General features: G+C 58.3%; 1 protein-coding gene across 3 annotated transcripts in view; it reads right to left on the bottom strand.

Moving 5' to 3' along the window:
- Window positions 1-20,138, bottom strand: part of ADGRD1 (adhesion G protein-coupled receptor D1) — a 121,961-nt gene that overhangs the window by 36,228 nt on the left and 65,595 nt on the right. For all 3 annotated transcript variants that reach the window (XM_059138882.1, XM_059138883.1, XM_059138884.1), the window contains 2 exons: window positions 7,283-7,356; window positions 1,279-1,402 (listed from right to left, as the gene is read on the bottom strand). In XM_059138882.1, the coding sequence (XP_058994865.1) occupies window positions 1,279-1,402; window positions 7,283-7,356 (198 nt within the window). The remainder of the gene's footprint in view (window positions 1-1,278; window positions 1,403-7,282; window positions 7,357-20,138) is intronic.

The raw sequence follows: 20,138 nt of genomic DNA, 5'->3' as shown, positions 1-20,138 counted from the left end.
GTTTCGGAGGGCGCCCCATGCAGCCCAGGTAACTGAGGGCCTCTCTCCACTTCCAGCCACTCTGGAACCTTCTACTTCACCCCCCCACTTCCGATGTGCCCACAGCACTGGCACTGGCACTGGCCCACCACCTGACCTCCCTGCCGCTAACGGTACAAAGCCACAGCACACACCCCGACTTGGGCAGCACCAGGCAGAAGAGTGGGGGGACAGGAGGGAAAGGGGGTGTTATATCACTTCTATACTATTATCGACAAACTGTTTTATATAAAACATATAAGTGGATATAGGTAGATGATATCTACACATATATGAGAACAAATCTACACATATACACAAATGTAAAGCCCTGTGTTTTGTAGGAAATAATCCACTTTACTTCCAACTAGACAGATACCACAAAATTTTCTGACTGAACATACCAATATCTTAGCAATCAACCTCCTGACTTTAGCACAAAATTTCATGTTCCACTGGGGTCTAGAAGCCAATCAAGTCATTCCCATGCAGGGCCCAGGGACTGATCATAGTTGAGAAGGGGCATTGGCATTTTTAAAGAGTACTTTTTCAGGTGCCTGGGTGGCTCAGTGGGTTAAAGCCTCTGCCTTCAGCTCAGGTCATGATCTCCTGGGATCGAGCCCCGCATCGGGCTCTCTGCTCAGCGGGGAGCCTGCTCCCCCCACCTCTGCCTGCCTCTCTGCCTACTTGTGATCTCTGTCTGTAAAATAAATTAATAAAATCTTTAAAATAAAATAAAGTAAAGTAAAGAGTCCTTTTTTTTCTCTTCCAAGCTTGCCTTAAACCAATGAAACAAACATCTAGCTCTCCGGGCGACCGCACAGCTGCCAGCTTGATACTCCGGCACAGAGAAACCCAGGCAGGAGCGCCTCCTCCACCCTTAGCCCCAGGCTCCAGGGAAGGCCGTGGCCCCATCCGAGAAGAGGACAGACACCCCCCTGGTGTGCCGGGCTCTCCCCCCGCCGACTCCCCCACAGCACAGAGGCTCCTCAGCCCTGGGACTGAAAGCAGAGGACGCTGGCACACCTGCCTTGGGCACATAGACCCTTGGGAAGTACCGAGGCTCCGCACAGGGCTGCCACAGGGAACTTGAGGCAAAGGTTTTGGTTTTGATTTGGTTTTTTACTAAAAGTGTAGAACGTCACAAATGTCACACATCACAGGGTCTCCATGATGAGTGGGACCACCCGTGTGCCCCGCCCACACCCTGAGGTCAGAAGGACACGCTGTCAGGGCTCGGGGACCCGGTGCAGCTCTTACCTCCATCGGCACCACCTGCATCAGGATGGCGAAGTTGGTGAGGTGAGTGCAGCGGCAGACGGAGTAGCTGAGGTTCCCCTCGGCGAGCTCACAGCCCTGGTTGGACCAGATGCCTTCTCCAGAGCTGGGGACACAGGAGAGAGAGGCAGCAGGCTGAGAGCTCAGACTTGCTGGTGCCCGTTAGAAGGACCGCGGGTACCCACCCTGGACCCACAGCCCGGGAGAAGACACGTGCTCATCCTACGACGCACCAGCCCCACTTCTGGAGAGCTCTGAGCAGCACGCCCGGGGACGTGCCTGGGGACATGCCCGGGGACACGCCTGGGGGGGGCCCTCACCCAGGGCAGGCAACACCACGAAAGCAGCCCAGGGCCCACCACAGGGTGCACACAGACGTGAGAAAATGCGGCACGTCCATCGCAGACGTGTATCCGCGTGGGGGGAAGTGAGCACTCGCACCTCACGCCTGCGGCACAGTCGGGCAGGACACGTGCGCATGAAGCAGAGCGGGACGGCGTGTGCTCCACCGCCGTGGCCCCGAGCGACACGCGTGGTTCCGAGGACACCCCGACCGGCCACCTCCCATGAGAGGGGCTGAGACCGAGCTGTCAAAGGGGTCTTTGCTTTCTTACAACATTTCACTTTTTTACAGAAGTGATTTAGGCCTTGTGTTACGTCGTGGCGTCGCCGCCTGGCCGGAAGTGGCTGCCGGCAAACGGGCTCAGGTGTTCACTGTGGTTTCCTCCTACACTAAGAACATCAGGGATCATCATTTGCTTCCGTGTCTCTCTGTCTTCTCAAACTCCCAAGATGTTTCCAAGACTCTTTCCAGCAATGACACCTTTGAGTTATCAGCAAAGACAGACGTTCATTTCAACCGAAGGCTGGGCCCTCGGGGAAAGCTTTTATGAAGATAAGCTCATGCAAGGGCAGTGGTTTCTGTGGACGCAGCCCATGAGGGATGTGGCCATCCCGGGAGGGTGCCGCTGTCCCGTGGGGGAGCGCGCGCTGGCGGCACTCGTTTCGGCCCCCGAGGTGGGCGAGTCCCTGCGGCGACGACGAGGTGGGACTGCGTTCTGGTCGAGGCCTGGCTGCTGTGGAAGCCGAGGGGGAGCAGGGAAGGGACAGTCAGCCGCGCTGGCTGCCGGGCTCCACGCAGCTCCTCTGTCTGTCTCCCCAACACAGACGCCACACTTCCTTCCCCTGGAGGCCAACCTGAAGCCAGCGGGCGCTGGACCACACGAGCCCGGTCACGGGGATGAACGACGCATCTCTCCGTACACACACAGCAATTAGGAATTAAAAACCAGGAAGGTCACATCTTCCCAGATGGAACCACAAAGGTGTGGTGACACATGCATTCGCCAGGGCAGCTGAGCCCCAGGTGGCACCGCCTCCCGTGGGGGAAGGACCCACTTCCCTGGGGCAAGCCCATCCATGAAGGATCTGCCACGTGAGCGAAGCCAGGCAACACCGAAGAACGTAAGACACACACGACCCTGTGACCTAGAAGTCAGCGTCAGAGCAGAAGCTGCCCGCTCGCACATGAGACTAAAGTGTGGGATAAACACGATCAAATCCGACACAGCAGCTGAGGCAGTGCGGGCTGAGTACAGCACTGAGTGCGGTGGCATAGGACGAGGAGCACGGATCTGAACAAGACCACGGATTTTTGTTGAACGTAATTATAACTCACACTGAAGTTCTTGAAAAAACACCTCAAGCCGTCCGTGCTGTGGCCTCCAGAAGGGCATGGGGAGGGGTCAGGAAGGAAAGACGGTCCATGGGACACTTGCTCGTACTTTCTAGAAGAGTAACGCACCAATGTATTCCCTGTACCACTTCCTAAAGTCTAAAGTGAGCCAGCATTCTCAGTGCAGTGAGAACATCTTTGAGAAAATAAAGAACATTTTCTGAGACAAACAGAACCTGGCAGCAGACTTGCGCTGAGGTTCAAGGAATATGCTGGACAGAAATTTCAATCTATAGACAGAGCAGCTGGAAATGGATGAGAATGAAGGAAAACGTGCAACTGTTGTCTTATTTTCAGTGTCTCTAAAGGGCAACTGATTGAAGCAAAAACTCCAGCAAGGCGTCATATGCTTCCGGTGTCTGCATGGTCCAGGGAGCGACCAGAGCGGGACAGGGCCCGATGCTGCTGTGATGTCGCAGACCACTTGCAGAGTGGTGTCCTATCACCAGAGGCAGATGCAAGGAACCAGAGACACATACACTGGGAGCCCTGGGACAGCCGCTACGGAAGATCACAGGGCAGCTTAGAGGTCAGTCATGGCGATAAAGCAGCGTTGTGACATATGTCCTCACTCCAAGTGATGTAAGAAAAGAGAACAGAGGAGACAAAAAAAGAGATGAAGAAATTTGAAAATAGGCAGTAAGACGGCAGCTTTCTGCCCAAACACATCTGTAAGCACATTAAATGCCAATTGTCAAAACCCACCGGTCAAGAACAGAAACGCTCCAAAGGGATCAAAAAGCAAGATGCCACCACACATAACCTAAAAGAGACTCACTTTAAGCACAAAGGTGATACATAAAGAGGTTGAAATGTGAGATGGGGACAGACACAGCATCCAAGCACGGAGTAAGGGAGCCAGAAGGGCTGTTGTCAAAGGTAGGCCAGGTGGGACTCAGAGCGGCCAATATTCCCACCAGGACAGGGACACGGAGCAGTAAGGGTCAATTTCTAAGAACACGGAATGATCCTAACTAGAAAGGCTACTAAAAGCATACCCAAACCTGGAGAAATCTCAGTGGAGAAACAGTTCCCTCACGACACGGAGACGCTGCCACCCTCTCCCGTGAACCAGTGGGACCAGCGGGCCAGAAAGTCGTAAAGTCACAGAAAGCCCGACGACCTCTATCAACATGACCTCGCCGGATGTGTCAGACCCCGCCAGGAGCGACAGTCTTGGAGGAAGCAGGGCGTTCACCAGGACTGAACACAAGCTGCGTCATCACACAAGATCTTAGAAACTTAAAAGAACTGAATTTTTTAAAAAACTGAATGTTTTCCTTCCTGTCTTCTTGTCAACAGAAATCGATCACCAATCAGGAGCGGAGAGATCTCTGGAAAATCCCCAAGCAGTCAGACTAACTGATGCATTTCAAAGCAGCACGCGGCTTGAAGAGGAAGCTATGGAAAAGGCCAGAGAACATTTTATGAAAATGAGGGCCACGTGCCGACACTGCGGGACTCAGCCCAGTCAGCATCCGCAGGAGACGCGCGGCCTGAAATGCCTGCATCAGAAACCGTCGGGGGGGGGGCGCCTGGGTGGCTCAGTGGGTTAAAGCCTCTGCCTTGGGCTCAGGTCATGATCTCAGGGTCCTGGGATTGAGTCCTGCATTGGGCTCTCGGCAGGGAGCCTGCGTCCCCCCACCCCTCGCCTGCCTCTCTGCCTACTTGTGATTTGTCAAATTAATTAATTAATTAATTAAATCTTTAAAAAAAAAAAAAGGAAGAAGAAAAGAAACTGTCAGGCCTCCGCCACCACGGCCCACGCCCTCAGCAAACAGCGCCCCGGATAAGCAGATGTGAGTAACTGAGGGACAGAGAGATTAAACCAGTTGGTGGAGAACAGAAATGCAGGGGAGAAAAACCAATGAAGCCAGAAGCCGTCTCTTTGAGAAAGACAGTGAGGCTGACAAACGTCCAGTACGAGGGACTGCGGAGGGAGAGAGGGACACAATTGGCAGATGCCCAACGTGGAAGGGGCGCGCACATAGGCCCCCCACAGGAGCATGGGCGCGGGGCCCCCACTGTGCTCGTGCTTTAACCACACTGCAGACAAATCCTCCGAAAACTCAACTGTCCAAACTCACAAAGAAGTAGATGGCCTGAGTAGTTCTGTGTCAACCAAAGACATTCCATGGTGGCCAGAGGCCGGCCAACCACAAAACCAGGCTCAGGCGGCCTCAGTGGTGAGTCCGAACGAACGCGTGGGGAAAAAACAGACGTGTTCTGCAGAAACTGTCTGACCCGCACCTTTCACGAGGGGACGGCTGCCCTGGTACAAAAACCAAAGACGTGACAAGACAAGAAAACTGCAGACCAGTGTTCTCTGTGAACACAGATGTGACGTCACCGCCTGCAGCGAGTGACGCTCAGATCACCTCAAGCAAGTGGGCCCTCCGGGACGGCAGAGCCGGTGCACACTCAGCCATACTCGCCACCACCCAGATGTGTCCCCGGACCAGAGGGGTCGCTGCAGAACACCACCCGGCAGTGAACCGTAGCAGGAAGCCGTCAGCACAGGCGACAACGCAGGGTTGTCACGCTCCATGACTCCATGAAGTCAGACACGACACACACGGTGGCTCCGTCCATGCAGCACGCTTGCAGACGTGGAACCGTGTGGGTGGAAGACACGGCTGTGGCTGGAGTCCACAGACTCCACAAGAGCTGGAGTCCGAGGAGTGGTGGGGAGTAGGCCCGGGGATCTGGTGGGGTTGGGCACTGGCCTGCATCCTGACTGCGGGGCTGACACCGCTGGACACGTCTGTCCAAACCCCTAGAGCTGCGGGACCAGCGTGCCTATCTCCGACGGGCACTACTTGCTAATAAAGAAGTCCCTGGGGACGGGGACAGAAGTGTCCTCATGCTGCACGCTGGGTGGTGGTCGCCCTGGGAAGTGGGGGCAGAGAACGGAGGGGACAGAGTGTTCTTTGACATCATCTGTGATGTCTTCGTTGTTTTATTCTTGAAAATATAAACACGCTGATCATGATAAATTTGCGGCAACAGGGAAGCGGTTTTCAGAGTATTCTCTGTACTTCTCTCTGTTCGGAAGACGTCTTCAAAAACAAGCGCCAGCAGCGTGTTCTGTTGCTACCAAACTCTGTCTGCCCCGCTCCATTCATAAAATATTTCCCTGAGATCAATGCCCCCAAATTAGGACAACCCTTTCTAGACGGACGTGTTCGGCATTCGTTTTCATAATTTGCAAAGAAATGATGGGCTGCAGCCGGGTCAGCTCGGCCACGGCAAAACCACTGCGATTCGAGCGCTGGCCATGCGTTCTGCAGGCTGTGGGATGTGTGCACATAAGGGAACAGCCAGAGGAAGGCGCTCCCCGCTCCCGGGCAACAGGAAAGAAGTGGGATTTGCTGGGCGCTAGGGGGGATGGGCTGCACTTCCTAGCTGTGCTTGGAGCAGAGACGGGGACCCAGCACACACCACACCAGCCCAGACCTCGGTCTGATCTCCTGGTCACCGAGAGTGAGGAAGGGAGGGATCTTCTCTGACCCGCAGAGCCGCTGAGAAGAGCCTGACCCCGAGCCCTGTCTGCTCCTGATCCTCTCTCATGCTCTCCTACAGCAGCTCCGTGGCCCCGGGCGGGAGGGGGAGGGAGGTTCTGCTTTCTTTCCCTGCTCTGCCCGTGGGGGCCACTCACGGGGGACCTCACTCACAGCAGCATCACCATTAGAACTTCATCAGGAGAAGGTCCCCTGATAACGGTGGGTGCCTGTGGAGAGGAGCAGGGCTGGGTGTCCAGCCCAGAGGGGGACAGTGGATTCCAAATTCCTCGTGGAGGTGCTGAGAAGGACGCCCTGGTCTGTGCCTGTGCTCCCAGAGCTTCAGCAGGGCTGACGTCAGTACACCCCAGGGCGGCCACTGGCCATCGGGGCCATGAAATCCTGAGAGGCCTGCGGGCCCACCAGCAAAGAGCGGCTCACCCAGCCCCTCCCCAGTGCGACACCCAACCCCCAGCACAACCAGGGCCCAGCTCACCGGGCTTTTGGCGGACCAGGTGAGTGTTCTGAAGCGTGCTGAGTCCTATTAGGTGCTAATGTGGCCTTCAGAGAAAACGTGACCCAGCACCCCCTCCAGCCCTCGCCTGGGTCCCAGGGTTTGCTGGGCGCTAGGGACAATGCAACCATGTTGTCTCCAGAGGGGTGACCGGATCATACCCCGACCAGGCACTGCGCACCCACCGCCCTGCTCCCCTCCCCCCATCCCCGCCCTGGGGCCGCCCGCTGGCAGTACCTGAAGTCCAGGAAGGCGCAGTACAGGAACACCTGGCTGCTGCTGTTGGTGGCCTTGCTGCGCTGACTGTGGGACTGAAACGAAAGGGCGGAAATGCTTCATGAGGCTGCTGGAGAGGCCAGGCTCCCAACACTGAGCTCAACACCCCACCCGCAGCCCCCGGGACCTCAGGGTGGTGTTGCAAGAGGCCACGGACTCCTTCTCAGCCCTGTCGTGGTCAGAGGGCCACGGCATCCAGCACGCATCACAGTCCCCTCTCCTTCGCCCACTGCAGCCTGGAAGCCAGGGCTTCGGTCTCAGGGCCTCTGCACTTGCTGTGTCCTCCCTTAAGAATGCTTTTCCCCCAACACATGCCCCCTATTTACCGTGGGTCTATGTTACATGTTAGTCCCAGTGGCCCTTCCTGCCCACTCAAACAGCAGCCTGAGCAGCCCACCCCTTCCTCTCGTCTATTCTCTTTCCAGCCTTGCTTACCAGGCAGGACACGCATTCCCGTATTCGTTCGCTTGCTCTCTTCCCCCCGGGAAAGCATACACAACGAGCCCTTGTCCGTCCGGGGCACTGTTGTGCCGCTCGTGCCCGGTCAGAGAAGGCCCACAGCAGGCGCTCACTTCAGACTGGTTGAGTGAGAGGACAAAGGAGCGACCAAGCGACCGGATCAACCCGTGACCTTGTTCCTAGGACTCTTGTTCTCCCCACAGAGAGAAAACTCCAGGCCCTGGACTTCTCCAGGATGCCAGCTCAGGCCCACGGCCACAGCTGCTCTGCCCGAAGCACGTCGCAAGGGGTCCGCCAGGGGCTACAGCAGGAAGCTCGGGAAGCCGGGGCTGCTCCTGGACACACCATGTCGCACAGACGCACAGTCATAAAGTCGGACCTCTCCCGCGGCTGCTCACCTTTCCCGCCGTCTCATGTGCTCCGAAGACCCTACCCCAGCTCCACGGTGGGGCCACATGGGCCACCGTGGGAGTCAGCCTTCTGCAGGACAGGGGAGCAATGGGACGGTTCCCTGCCACCTCAGCTCCAGACGTACCAGCTTCTCTTTCCCGTCACATGCGCGCCTGCAGCAGCCCTGATGGGTGCCCCCTGCGGCCATCACAAACTCCGTCCTCCGCTTCACGCGAGGACCACGGCGGGTAGTCCCCCAGTGCACAACATGGTGACCTCAATGCCGTGTCTTCCTGATATCTCGGCAAAACACAGAGTACGTGGAAGTACTCGCTGCATGAGTCACAGTGGAAGTGCCACCTTACAGGCACGGTTTCCGAGGGCGCGTGCGAGGACATCTGCCAGCAGCACGGCCCACTGCGCGGGGCCGCAGGAGAAGGTGCATCAGAAACCAACCGGCCGTCCTCTCTCCACACACATGCCACATCAGGGCACAGGGACCGGTGCTCAGGGAGACAGGTTCAGCTGAGCCTCAAACCCTAAAAGAAGCTGGAGGGACCACACAGCACAACCCCAGACTCGAGAGATCCTTACTCCATTCCCAGACTCTGTCCAAGGAGCCCGACACAGGACACCACAGAGTGTGGTTCTCTAAGTGCCGCAGTCAGGAGCCTGGCACGGCCTATCCTTGTGCCTCTCCAAGGGCAGAAGCCAGGGCTGGGGGTGGGGACAGCAGCTTAGGTTTTCACAAGCCCTTGAATTTGAAGCCACCTGCCCCTCCCCATGCCATGTCCCAGCCATCATGAGTATCACGCTCAGACACGGAGACCCTTCCTGCAGCCGCTTGGGGACACAGGATGTTGTCAGCCAAGGAGCCACGACACACAAACCCACCAAATCCGAAGTACTGATAAGGACCAGGTGCTTGCCCCCACCTGGAATCGCCTAGGTGCCCTTGGCCTGAGTGGCCCTGGGCCTGCCCCAGGACAACATCAGGGGTCACTGTGCATGGACAGGCATACCTGCGTGTTCCCATGCGACAGAAAGGCAGGTGGACACCAGCCAGGACAGGAGGGAGCCTGAAGCTGGGCTCACGGAGGACCGGGGCATGGAGGTCTGGAGGAAGAAGTGACGCCACCCCCTCTGACTGCAGCGTGTAGCCGGCTCAACCCCCTTCTTGCCACTGAGGCCTCTCCCGGTCCCCCTCTGACTCCTGATCCACATTCATGGGGATTTAAAAATCAGCCCGACTGCAGCCCCGACTGCATCAGCACATGTGTGGTCGGAAGGGCGGAGGTGCAGACGGAGCTCCCGGGGTCTGGAGCCAAGGTCACACCCTGAGTCGGGAACCTCCTGGCCTGGCAGCCGGGGCTCCTCCTGACGCAGAAACAGCAGAGGGCCTCCTCATGTCTGGATGCGCAATCCAACTGGAACAGAGGCCCTCAGCACGTCTCCAAGAAAGGAGGCCTAGAATGTTCCCAGGAGCTTGAGTTGTGAACACATGGGAGTGGTACAGCCAGAAAGAGGAAGGTGAGTCATCGAGTCACGGCCCGATTTCCCGGAGAAATGTGGGAGGCGTTAACGCCCAATGGCCTTGCAAGTGCAGGGACCAGGAAATGGGGCGCAGGACAGAGCCATCATCTGACCCCTTCCTGTGCCCTGACGATGAGGCCCAAGCGATCAACAGAGAGAAGGGTCTTCAGCAAAGAGCTTTTCCTGCTTCCAGCCTCCTGACTGCCCCAGACTCACCTCCCTGAGTGTCACAAGGCCCTAGAGCACCTCCTGTGGGGTTGGAGACTTCCTCAGACAACCCAAATGCTAGGAAGACGGCAGTGGGACTAACCAAGTATTTACTTGTGCTCTTCGTAATCAAGGTACAGAAAGGCACCTGCTTCTCAGGAGAGGAGAAAATCCTTCAGACAACAACCTGTCAATGTTCCTTGCTTGGAAATCTGCGTTTCATCCAGGAGTATGGTTTTTCCTACAAACACGGTGGGGAGCACCTGCCTGTCCCTCCCCCAAGCAAACACACAGAACACTCTATGATTCTCAGTTCTGACCCTCAGCAGAGCACAGGAAGCACTCAGGGCCCCACGCCCGGTGCCGGAGGCAGGGGCTCCGGGATGTGAGCCTGCCCCCCGCTTGCCCCCACCCAGCTCATCTCACCGCAAGCCAGGGCCAGGGCTCCAAGTGGCCGAGATGTCCCACCACGGAGGAAAGCAGGAAACACAGAAGTCATGTTGGGAGACTGATGAGGAGCCCCTTCAACCAGCCTCCAAGTCCCAGGGTGTGTGAACATGTCTTATCTCTGTGAGCTCAGCAGGCGGACACATCCCCTCCCCACAGATGCTCACACAGGCCCTGGTGGCTGGGGTGGGGCCCCACGGAGGAGACAGCGGAGGAATCACCTCCAGAAAGAGGGTGGAGGGCAAAAGGTCAGATGGGGAAGGTTTTTAACTCAATGGAGCAGGGGCTCACTGTCCCATGCAGGGCCCAGCAGAAGTGGGCAGCATGGGGAAACTGAGGACACACCCATGTGCCGCATTAACCATTCACCCCAGGCTGCGTGGGGACCACAGGCGCCCTTGTTCAAGGTGTCAATCAGGTCACCTGAGGACACCCCGAAGGCCCTGACCCAGGCCCTTGCCCTGCCTCCCCTGTCCAAATGCTGCCGGAACGCCCTCCTACCAGACCTTCCAGGCGCATGAGGCCCCTTTGAGCTGGACGTGGCTGGACTCTGGTCTGTCCTGTCAAGGGACACGTCCTGACCATATGATGTAGGCGCCCGTGTGATGCCAGCATGAGCTCGTTTTTATCTTCAGGTGACAGCCCAACCCCCACAACCTGCCTCTTCTGTGCACCCGCAGCTGAGCACAGCAGGAGGTCAGCATGTGCCAGGGCCACCTGGGACCAGGGTCAGAGATGCCACGGAGCCCTGGGGACCAGGAGCCCGGGGAACAGGGGGCCCACACATCTCTGAAAACGAGCTTGCCCGTCCTTCCTCTGTCCCTGTGGGATTCTGGGACCCTCAGGAGGGAGCGACATTCCCAACAGTGCCCTTCCCACATCCTCTGTCCTGAGGACTTGGGACCCTCCCCTGGCAGCTCCCGGGTCAGCCCCGCGGGAGAGGACACCGCTGGGACGTCACACGGGGGCTGCCATCAGAACGGCCTCCTGCAGCATGCAACCGAGAGCGTTTTCAAGTCCTCCCCCGGGGCCCAGGTGACCCCGAGTCCTGAAATTCTCCGTGAACAAGGCACCAACAGAGCCGGACGGGACCCCGCGTGCAGCACAGAGCAAACCCGAGGAGCCGGAAGGAGGCGGGAACCTGGGCGAGAGGGCGGCTGTGAGCTCGCTCTTGTCCACGTGGGACTTGGGGCGTTTCATCCCCATGTCATGTGAACGAGCAGCAGAGATTCTTACTTTTTAGAAAAGAAACTGTTTGTGCAAGTGGCGTTGAGTCACAGACGCTGTGCGTGTTTGCTGCCGCTCCCAGCGCCCAGCACCACCACACACATTCGGTCCCAATTCCGCAGATGGGGTCAAGGCTCCCTCCCGGCCTGGAGGGCCAGCATTTCCCTCCTCCAGCCCCGGCCCCTCTGGTTGACCACAGGGACACCAGGGGTCCCCAGAAGCCCCTACAGGGAAGGGCGGCCCCCAGACCCCGGTCTCAGTCCTCTCCGCCCTCCCCCTTCTAGTCCAAGACACGAGGCTGGCAAACACATCCCGACCAGTCGGAATTCAGACAGATTCACACAAGGTGCAACATCTTTCCTCTGGGAAACTTGGGATTCTCAGTTTGATTTCCTCCCATTAGAACACGTGCTGCTTAAAGAACCAGGTTCAGTGCTTAAGAAAGTGCCTTCTGTGTGCTCAGAAGCCCGATACTGCGGGGCTGACAGGAAGGCAGCAGCTGGATGGCCAGAGCAGGGAACCCAGGAAGACCCCGCACGGGGGTGGGAACACATGTGCGGCGGAGCGGAGCGGCTCCGGGAAGGAAGCACACTTGTCCCCACACGTGGCACCAGGCCAAGCAGGCGCCCGTGCGCGAGGGCAGAAACCCACACACACCTCACCTGAACCCCACGCCTCACCCAGAATCGACCGGAGATGGGTCCCTTGTTGAGCGTTAAACAGAAAGTACAGGACTTTACAAGAGAACACAGGAGAAACCCTGCAGAGCCGGAGCCCACTGAAGAACACTTGGCTAGGACGCCGGAAACAATCCGTGAAACTTCAAGAATGAGTGCACTGGACTTCCTAAAACGACCACCTCCAGCTCTGCGAGACAGTGTGTGAGCAGGACACGAAGACAAGCCACGGACGAGCAGCGCACACTTATGAAGCACACGTCTTACCCAGGAGTGACGTCTAGAACGGATTCCCACAACTCAACTCGAAAACACGACACAGAGAACCCAGTGAGAAGACAGACCAGGGCCAGGAGGAGACCTCTCCCTGGAGAGGACAGGCGGCGAGCAAAGGAGTGCCGGGACACGCCAATGCTGCGGCCACCGGGGACTCGACCGCAGCCAGAACAAGGGAAATAAAGCCACGGACAGCACCAGCCGCAGACGACACCCACACTGCGGCGCTCACACCTCGCTGGTGGAAAGGCCAGTGGGACAGGCCCTCCGGAAAACAGTCTGGAACTTTACAAAAATTATTAAGGATCCTTACCCTGTGACCCTACAGATACACTCCTGAGTGTTCTTCCCGGAGAAATGCCAGCAGTTTCTCCAGAAAACCACCCCCCCATGGCTGTTCACAGCAGCTCTCCTTGCGCGAGCCAACACTGGGGACGACCCACACCTCCCACACGCGCGGAGTGGTTGGGGACACTGGAGCCCCCGGCGTGGGGGCTACTGCCCGGCCTCAAAAACCCATCAACCTATCACAGCAACAACCAGGACAGGCCTCAGGCATGCGTGTGAGTGACAAAAGCCAGGCCTGAAAGAAAACACGCGGTGCGACTGTCTTCATGGCTTTCTCAGAAGGACGGATCAGGAGACGGGCCGGACCGCTGGTGAGGGTGGGGCCGTGCAACAAGAGACGGTTTGGGGATAACACCGGGGCAGCCGGTGTCTGTGGCGGTCCTGGGAGTCCACACCTGACTCACACGGACAGGCTATACCTGCACGCCGACGCCCGCACTGGTTCTGCGGCCGCACGCCAAGTTCTAGCGTCCCTAACAGTACCTAACAGTGGGGGCGACCACGTGTGCGGCACACGGACCGCCTTCTGCCGCCTTTGCAGCTTCCTGTGGCTCTATCCCTGTCCCGAAATAAAGGGCTTTAAAAGGGTTAAACGGGCATGGGATCAACTCTAACAGAGCCAGGTGTTCCAGCCGGAGGCACACGCGGAAGGGACCGGCCACTGAGCGGGGCTTCGGCCTTCAGGCCCCACCTGGCGGAGGCTGCGCGGGCTCGTGCTATCCTTCCGTCAGCCAGCGAAGGGGCCTCCGGCAGCAGACAGTGCTCTCGTCAAGGGAGACGGTGCGACTGACCCTCCCTGGCTCCCCAGGACCTCCTGTCTCTAGTCTGTGGCCCCCACAGAGTACCCCACAGTCGGTCTACCCAGGACCCCGCTCCTTCCCTGGGCTTCCTTCCACCTCCGGTGGCCCCAGGGGCTCTGCACACACCCACGTTTGCATCCTGAGGCGGATTCTTTGTTCTCACTGTGAAGCCCGGGTCCCCTGTGTGGTCCTGGCCAGAAACAAGGGAAGCCCTTATTCCTTACTCTGCGGAGGGCCCGGCCGCAGCGCCCCCACCCCCGGGTCAGCATCCACCGTCCACCCACATCAAAGCGGTCAGCGTTTGCTCCTAGCCCTCTTTCTGTGATATTTTTCTTCCCAGACGCCTCTTGCTCATGGAATATTTGTGTTATAAATTGTTTCTCCCTGGACACCTGGCTTGAATCTTTTAAAAATGTCTGCAAACTTAATTTTAATGTCATCTGTACTGTGATAGAAGAAAGAAAAGAATCAGCACTTCAGCCATGGTCGGCTGGCCTCTTGGGGTGGGGCTCTGCCATTGCCTCTGGTCCCTGCACCGTGGGGCCTGCACCCCAGACCCGCTACGCGAGTTTGGTCTCTGTGCAGGTGGAAGGAGCACCCAGCTGTCCTGAAATCAATCCCCTTGTCAGTTCCCGTTTCCGGTGCCGCATGTCTGAGTGTTTTCCGACAGCCAGGAAGTCTTCCTGGGTTGAAAGCTGCGGTTTGGCCTCTCACACGCATCTCAAACAAAGGACAGGCGATGGAAACAGATCAGGGCTGCTCCCACGCCTACCAGCCCTCCTCAACTGGGAGGAAAATGTATTGTTTTCATTACACAACGTACAGAGCAGAAATTGCAATATAAAGTGTTAGCTGCCGGATTTGCAGACACTCGGGAAGCTGCGATTATAGGTGTGCCCCAGAGGGCCACGCTGGGGAGTGCCATACATTCACTGCTCTGCAGGTGACGGTGTGAGCTGGAAAGGTTATAAAACTTGGATCAATTTTACAACCTGGTTCTGTGGCTGCTAATGATAATGGGCTGTGTTTGGTATCTTGAACTCCCCTATAAACAACATTAAAAATGATGCTGTTTGCCCTGAAAGGTGCATGGTCTTACTCAGAGCAGGGAGGAACGCAATGCATGCCTTCTAGAACCATCAAGGACACAGGTGCTCAGGGAACCCTCCGTCCTTGGGCTCTGTCAACCCATTTCCCAATTTGCTTCTCTATTTTACACACTCATAAGTAAAACAGCCTAATCCAAAGTTTCCTAAGCTTTAAACACATGCATGGAAAAAAAAATCCTTTTTTAATAAGCAAGATACTGTCCTCCGTTTAAGTTATCTTTCCATGTGTTAAGACAGCACTTTTCACAAAGGTGGAATCCTGACTCTCAACCAGATCTGAGGTAAACAGCTGTTAAAGGAAATTACTGGACTCACTAGTGAGCAAGGCTGCGGCTTCCAAAGCATCACACCCAAATGAGCCATCGGGAATGTGGAAGGAAAGGAGCAGACAGGACACCGGTGAAGTGACCGACTGGCTGACCGCGCACGCTGGGCAGGCGAGACCTCAGTGCACAGAACAGAGGCTCCAAACACCCACTGCGGAACCAGCAGGCGGTAACCCAAAAGGCAGGAGGTCTCCTGACCGAGGCGGACAGAGCACAGTTTGTCTGTCCAAGAGCCGCAGGTCCTGACTTCGAGCACAGCCCTGGGAACTTCTGAAATGAACACCTGTCCTCGGAGCACAAAAAGCAGGCCAAAGCCTTTCCAAACCACTGTGTGAGCTTCTGGGGAGAAGCTTTTATTGAACGACACAAACCTTCCTGATCTGGCAGGACGCGCTGGCGGCCGTGAGTGGCCGTGAACACAGAAGCATTCGGAGAAAAAACAAAGAACACGTTGATAACACATGGGGCATCAGTACGAGGACGAAGAGGCAGCCGTGAGCCCACGGAAGGGAAAGGGCTCGGGACAGACGGGGAGCAGCATGCGCAGTCCTCGTCTGCTCGTGGTGGGGCAGGTGTGATCCCACGGGAGGACCTCAGAGGAGGCAGGGATAGCCCCGACTGGGGGAGATGCCTGGAGCACCTGCATGGTCTGGCCTGATCCAGGGGTTGGGGGGCTGGATATGAGCGCACGGCCTGGCTGCGTGTATACGGGAGGACTACCACCGGCCCTGAGCACAGGAGCAGCAGGCCAAGAGAGCCCCCAGGGCTTGGTGCTGGGACCAAGCCTGGCAGCCTTGCTCCATCCCCCAGGCCACTGCAGGTCTGGTAGCTGAGGCTCACAGCCGCGTCTCACAGGCCCACACAGCATCACAGTCCCCATGGCTCCATCCTGTGCATGACCTCAACCCCGCCTTCACGGAGCCGGCCTCGCTGAGCCGCCGAGTAAGCATGAGTCCCGGCGCTGCCTTCCAGCTGCTCACGACCGCTCCCGCTGCGCTGTCTTGCCGTAGTTCCTCCTCTGCCCTTCTGTCCAGAGACAAGCCCTCACTGCTGGGTCCAAGCTAGTCTGTGCGTTTCTTCCCCTGACTAGTCTTGAGACAAGCAGCCCGTCCCTGCTGCAGGAGGGAAATGGGCTCGGCAACAGGACGCCACCTCACCCTCACCCTCAGGAGCCCCGGAAGCCGTCCCTTGACGCCCCGGTGACGGTGACCGTGAACAAGCGCAAGAACTCTGCCCATGGCCACTGTGCTCTCGCCCCCGACGGAAGGTGTGCCGGCTGCAGAGCACACACTGGGGCCGGGGTCAGGGGCAGACGGGAAGACACAGAGTGGGAATGTGCCGTGACCCGTGGCTGGTCGGTGACCCCTGACCTCCGAGAGCCGGTAGCAAGAGATGGAGCACCTCGGGCACCAGCCCTGCCCAGGACTGGACCCTCAGGCAGCTGCGGCCCTGTTCCGTGGCTTCCTCTATTGGACCCCACCTAGGCCCTGAGCCAGCGGCCGAGGTAGGAACTTGGTGCCACCAGACACGGGGAGCGGGCTCTGGGGACAACGCTCGGAGCCAGTTGGTGGGCAGGAGGCCCCTCGGCTCCGCTCCTGAGGCTCTTCTCTCCTAAGAGCTTGTCCTTCCTGGTCTGACCAGGGGCCGCTGTGTAGGCAGACCCAGACGAGTCAAGAGGACGAGACCTCCACACAGACCACATAGATCAGGGCGGAGAGGACGGAAGAGATTGGAGCCGTCCTCTGGCACAGGCTTGAGCCCCTCCCCAGGCAGGGGTCCATCCCCCGTCCAGCCGCGGACAGGAGGACGTCCCCCCTGCCTTGAAATCCATGAGTGCCGGTCAGGAACGGCTGCAATGTGTCCGCCACTGCCCTGAAGAGCCCACGCTCCAGAACGTATGTCATTGCCAGGATTTCCTAATCATTTACAGGGAGGTCTCCTGATGGAAATGTACCGCTTAAACACAAACACCCAAGTTCTGTGTCAGATAAAGAGCAGAAAATGACATGGTGCGCACCATTGGCTGCTCCTGGCGTCAGTCACAGGAACAAGGGGTTCTTGCTTTTAGGGGCGTAGCTGCCTCGCCCTACACCTCCCACAGGTGCAAATGGGTAGGAGCAACGGACCGCCATCACACCTCCGGCTGAACCCCAGTGCTGGACTTGGAAGCAGGCTCGGTTCGCCACTCTGGAAATCTGGGCAGCAAACTGCGAGCTGCATCCCATGGGAGCAGCTCTGGGACATGCCGGCCACCCAAGGAAAGCAATTCCCAGCTACGTGGGGGGCAGCGTGTCCTCCGAGGACCACATCGGGGAGGCCATGAAGCCACCTTCAGGGACAGGATGAGGCTGTGTTGTGGACCCCTGGTGGGCCATGAGCGAAGGCCATCCAGCTGGGACACGCGGGGTCCACTACCTCCTGCACAAATGCCGCCCTGTGAAGCAGAGGCTCCAAGCATTTGCCGACAAAGTCTTTGTGCCCAGTTTCATAGGGACCAGACCACAGGGACAGGAGCAAGCCAAAGCAGAGGAGAGATGACTTCCTGACCACCCAGGGTGACATCTGTAAACCACGGACAAGTGTCACACTTTTCTAGGCCATCTGAGTGTCAGTTCAGACCTCCTCCCGCCGCACCTCTCACTGCCCTACTTCTGCCTCCGGGCTGGGGGGCTCTCCATCTTGGCACTAGCCCCCAGGAGAGCCACGGCCATCCCATGCAACGAATCACATCCCCAGAGCAGGTCCAGGCTCCCTCCCCGCAGCCAGCACGGCTGCCCGTCACCAGGCCTCCACTTAGCACACAGCAAGTGGCTCACGATGATGTCAAGTGACTCAGCTGCGAAAGTACCCAACCCCGTGACGGGTGATCCTGGTGCGTGAGACTGTTGTGGGTGACGCACAGATGGACACTTTGCACGAACACGGGATGATGGCAGCATGAGCATTCCATCCCCAGAATCTGGCCAGAGCTTCTTAGAGAAGAGGGCATCTGGGTTGAAGAAAAGTTTATCAGCGGCAGACAGGCGCGGGGTACGACTGTGCAAGCACCGTGAGAGGCGAACACAGAGGGGAGAGGCTGCGGGCAGCTCAGGCCGTGCCTGGTGCCGCCGGGCCCACGAGCTTCTCCCTGTCCAGGGCCAGCGGCCGCGCCCAGCACTGTGGCACCCGCTCCACACCCTCAGCTGGCATAGCCCTCATGCTGGCCTGTAGACAGCACAGCGGGCCCACCGTATGCAGAAGGAAGCTGAGACCAGAGACCTCAAGGCCCAGCCCGGGGCCACACAGCTGACCTGTGACGGAGCCAGGACCTGCACACGGGTCTAGGGCCCGTGCTCTGCCCCATGCAAAGTGCTGGCTGCTGTCTGTGTCACTTGTTAGTCCCCCTGTGCTCGCCCTGCCTCTGCCTTCCCCCCACCCCTCCTCTCCCCTCACTCTGCTTCTTTTCTTGCCAGGGTGGAAAAGCGCTGGCCCAGCCCAGCATCAGCAAGGACCCCAAGCTGGTCAGGAAGCCAGTGCCCCCAGCATCTCGGAACCCCAGGAACCACTCAGGAGGACACTGGGACTCGGCAGAAGGCCGGTCCTCTCGCGGCCTAGTGAGGAGAGGCAGAGGCCCTGCTGCCAGCCCCCACAGGACAGGGCCGGGTCAGGCTCCCGGGCCCCAAACACGGGTTTGTCCCACAGCGTAGAGGAGGGCCACGCCAACATCTAAAACCCATCCCATCCTGCCCAGAAATGAGGTCTGTTTTCTCAGAGAATAAGAGTCTTTTATGTGAACTATAAAAAGTTTCTGGATCAACAACCTATTATCATCGTGGAATAAATTACTGGGACGGTGCCTAGTTCAGCCCTCCACCCTGCAAATCCGAGGAGCGCAGGTCACAGAAACTCCCTCCAGGGCCTGCTTGCCAAGGGCCCCCTCCCACTCCCGGCTCTTCCCAGAGGCCGAGGGTGTGAACCCAGGCAGGCAGGGCACACCCCTCCACATATCTGGGCCCCAGGCCCGCGGAGACACATGGAGGCTCCCCTCCGAGCCCCAAGGACAGTGGCTGATTCCCGTGCTCAGGAAGCCAGTGCGTCTGGCCACCTGCAGGCCAGGCTGAGAAGAAACACTCCCCCCGGGAAGGGGAGCTCAAAGGTGACTCGCAGCCCCAGCCACGCACCGTCCACACCCTGCCCACGACTCCAGACAGGCTGCTGGCTGCTGTCTCCGGCCTCAGCAGCCCCCCGTCTGCAAATAGTGGCCATAGCCCTGAGCGCCCAGGTCGGGGGCAGGACAGAGGCCCATGACAGACGGACACCTGTTCTCCCTCATCCAGAGCTAAAGGGTCTGAGCCCCAGCGCGTCCACAGACACGCCCTTCAGAGGCTCTGGTGGAGGCCCTGCTGCCCCACCCCTGATGTGTGACACAAAGGTGACAAGCAGAGAACTATCCTGGGCTTGAGGACAGGGTCCAGATCCTGGAAGGGGCCAGGGCCCTGGGACAAGCCTGGGGAGTATTCACCTCCAGAGGCGAGCAGCCCCCTGGGGACACGACCGCTCCTCGCTGACAAAGACACTGGTTTGTGTGAAGGCAGACATCTTCCCGTGGATGCGTGGCTTTCACAAACCCCAAGAGGTATGGCACAGCCACGGCGCCCCAGAGGAGCCAGGTTAGACAGGAAGGCCCCTCCTGCCATCGCTGACTTCTGTCTGGAGAGGATTCCTGTCCCCCGAACAGGCAGCATGACGCAGCTTGAGATTCGATAGTGAGATGCAGTAAAGGCGCCGTTGGCACATCCCACGGCCAGCGGCGGATGCGTGTCTGGCCCTGACATTCTCTTCAGCAAGGAGGGCCGCGTCCTGACTGCTCCCTCCGGTGCTTCCTTGTGTCCCCGGCAGCCAGCACGCTGGTTTTCTGTGCTCTGCGAAGACCCTGCGCCCCAGCAATCGGCGGGCATTCCTGGGAAGCGTGCCACCAGCAGGTGTCCCCAGGGGAGGACACCTGGGTCCACAGACCCTTGCAGGAAGCATGGGGCACC

The sequence above is a fragment of the Mustela lutreola genome, chromosome 11 (assembly GCF_030435805.1).
Source record: "Mustela lutreola isolate mMusLut2 chromosome 11, mMusLut2.pri, whole genome shotgun sequence".
NCBI lineage: Eukaryota > Metazoa > Chordata > Mammalia > Carnivora > Mustelidae > Mustela > Mustela lutreola.
This window is presented reverse-complemented; position numbering and strand designations above follow the sequence as displayed.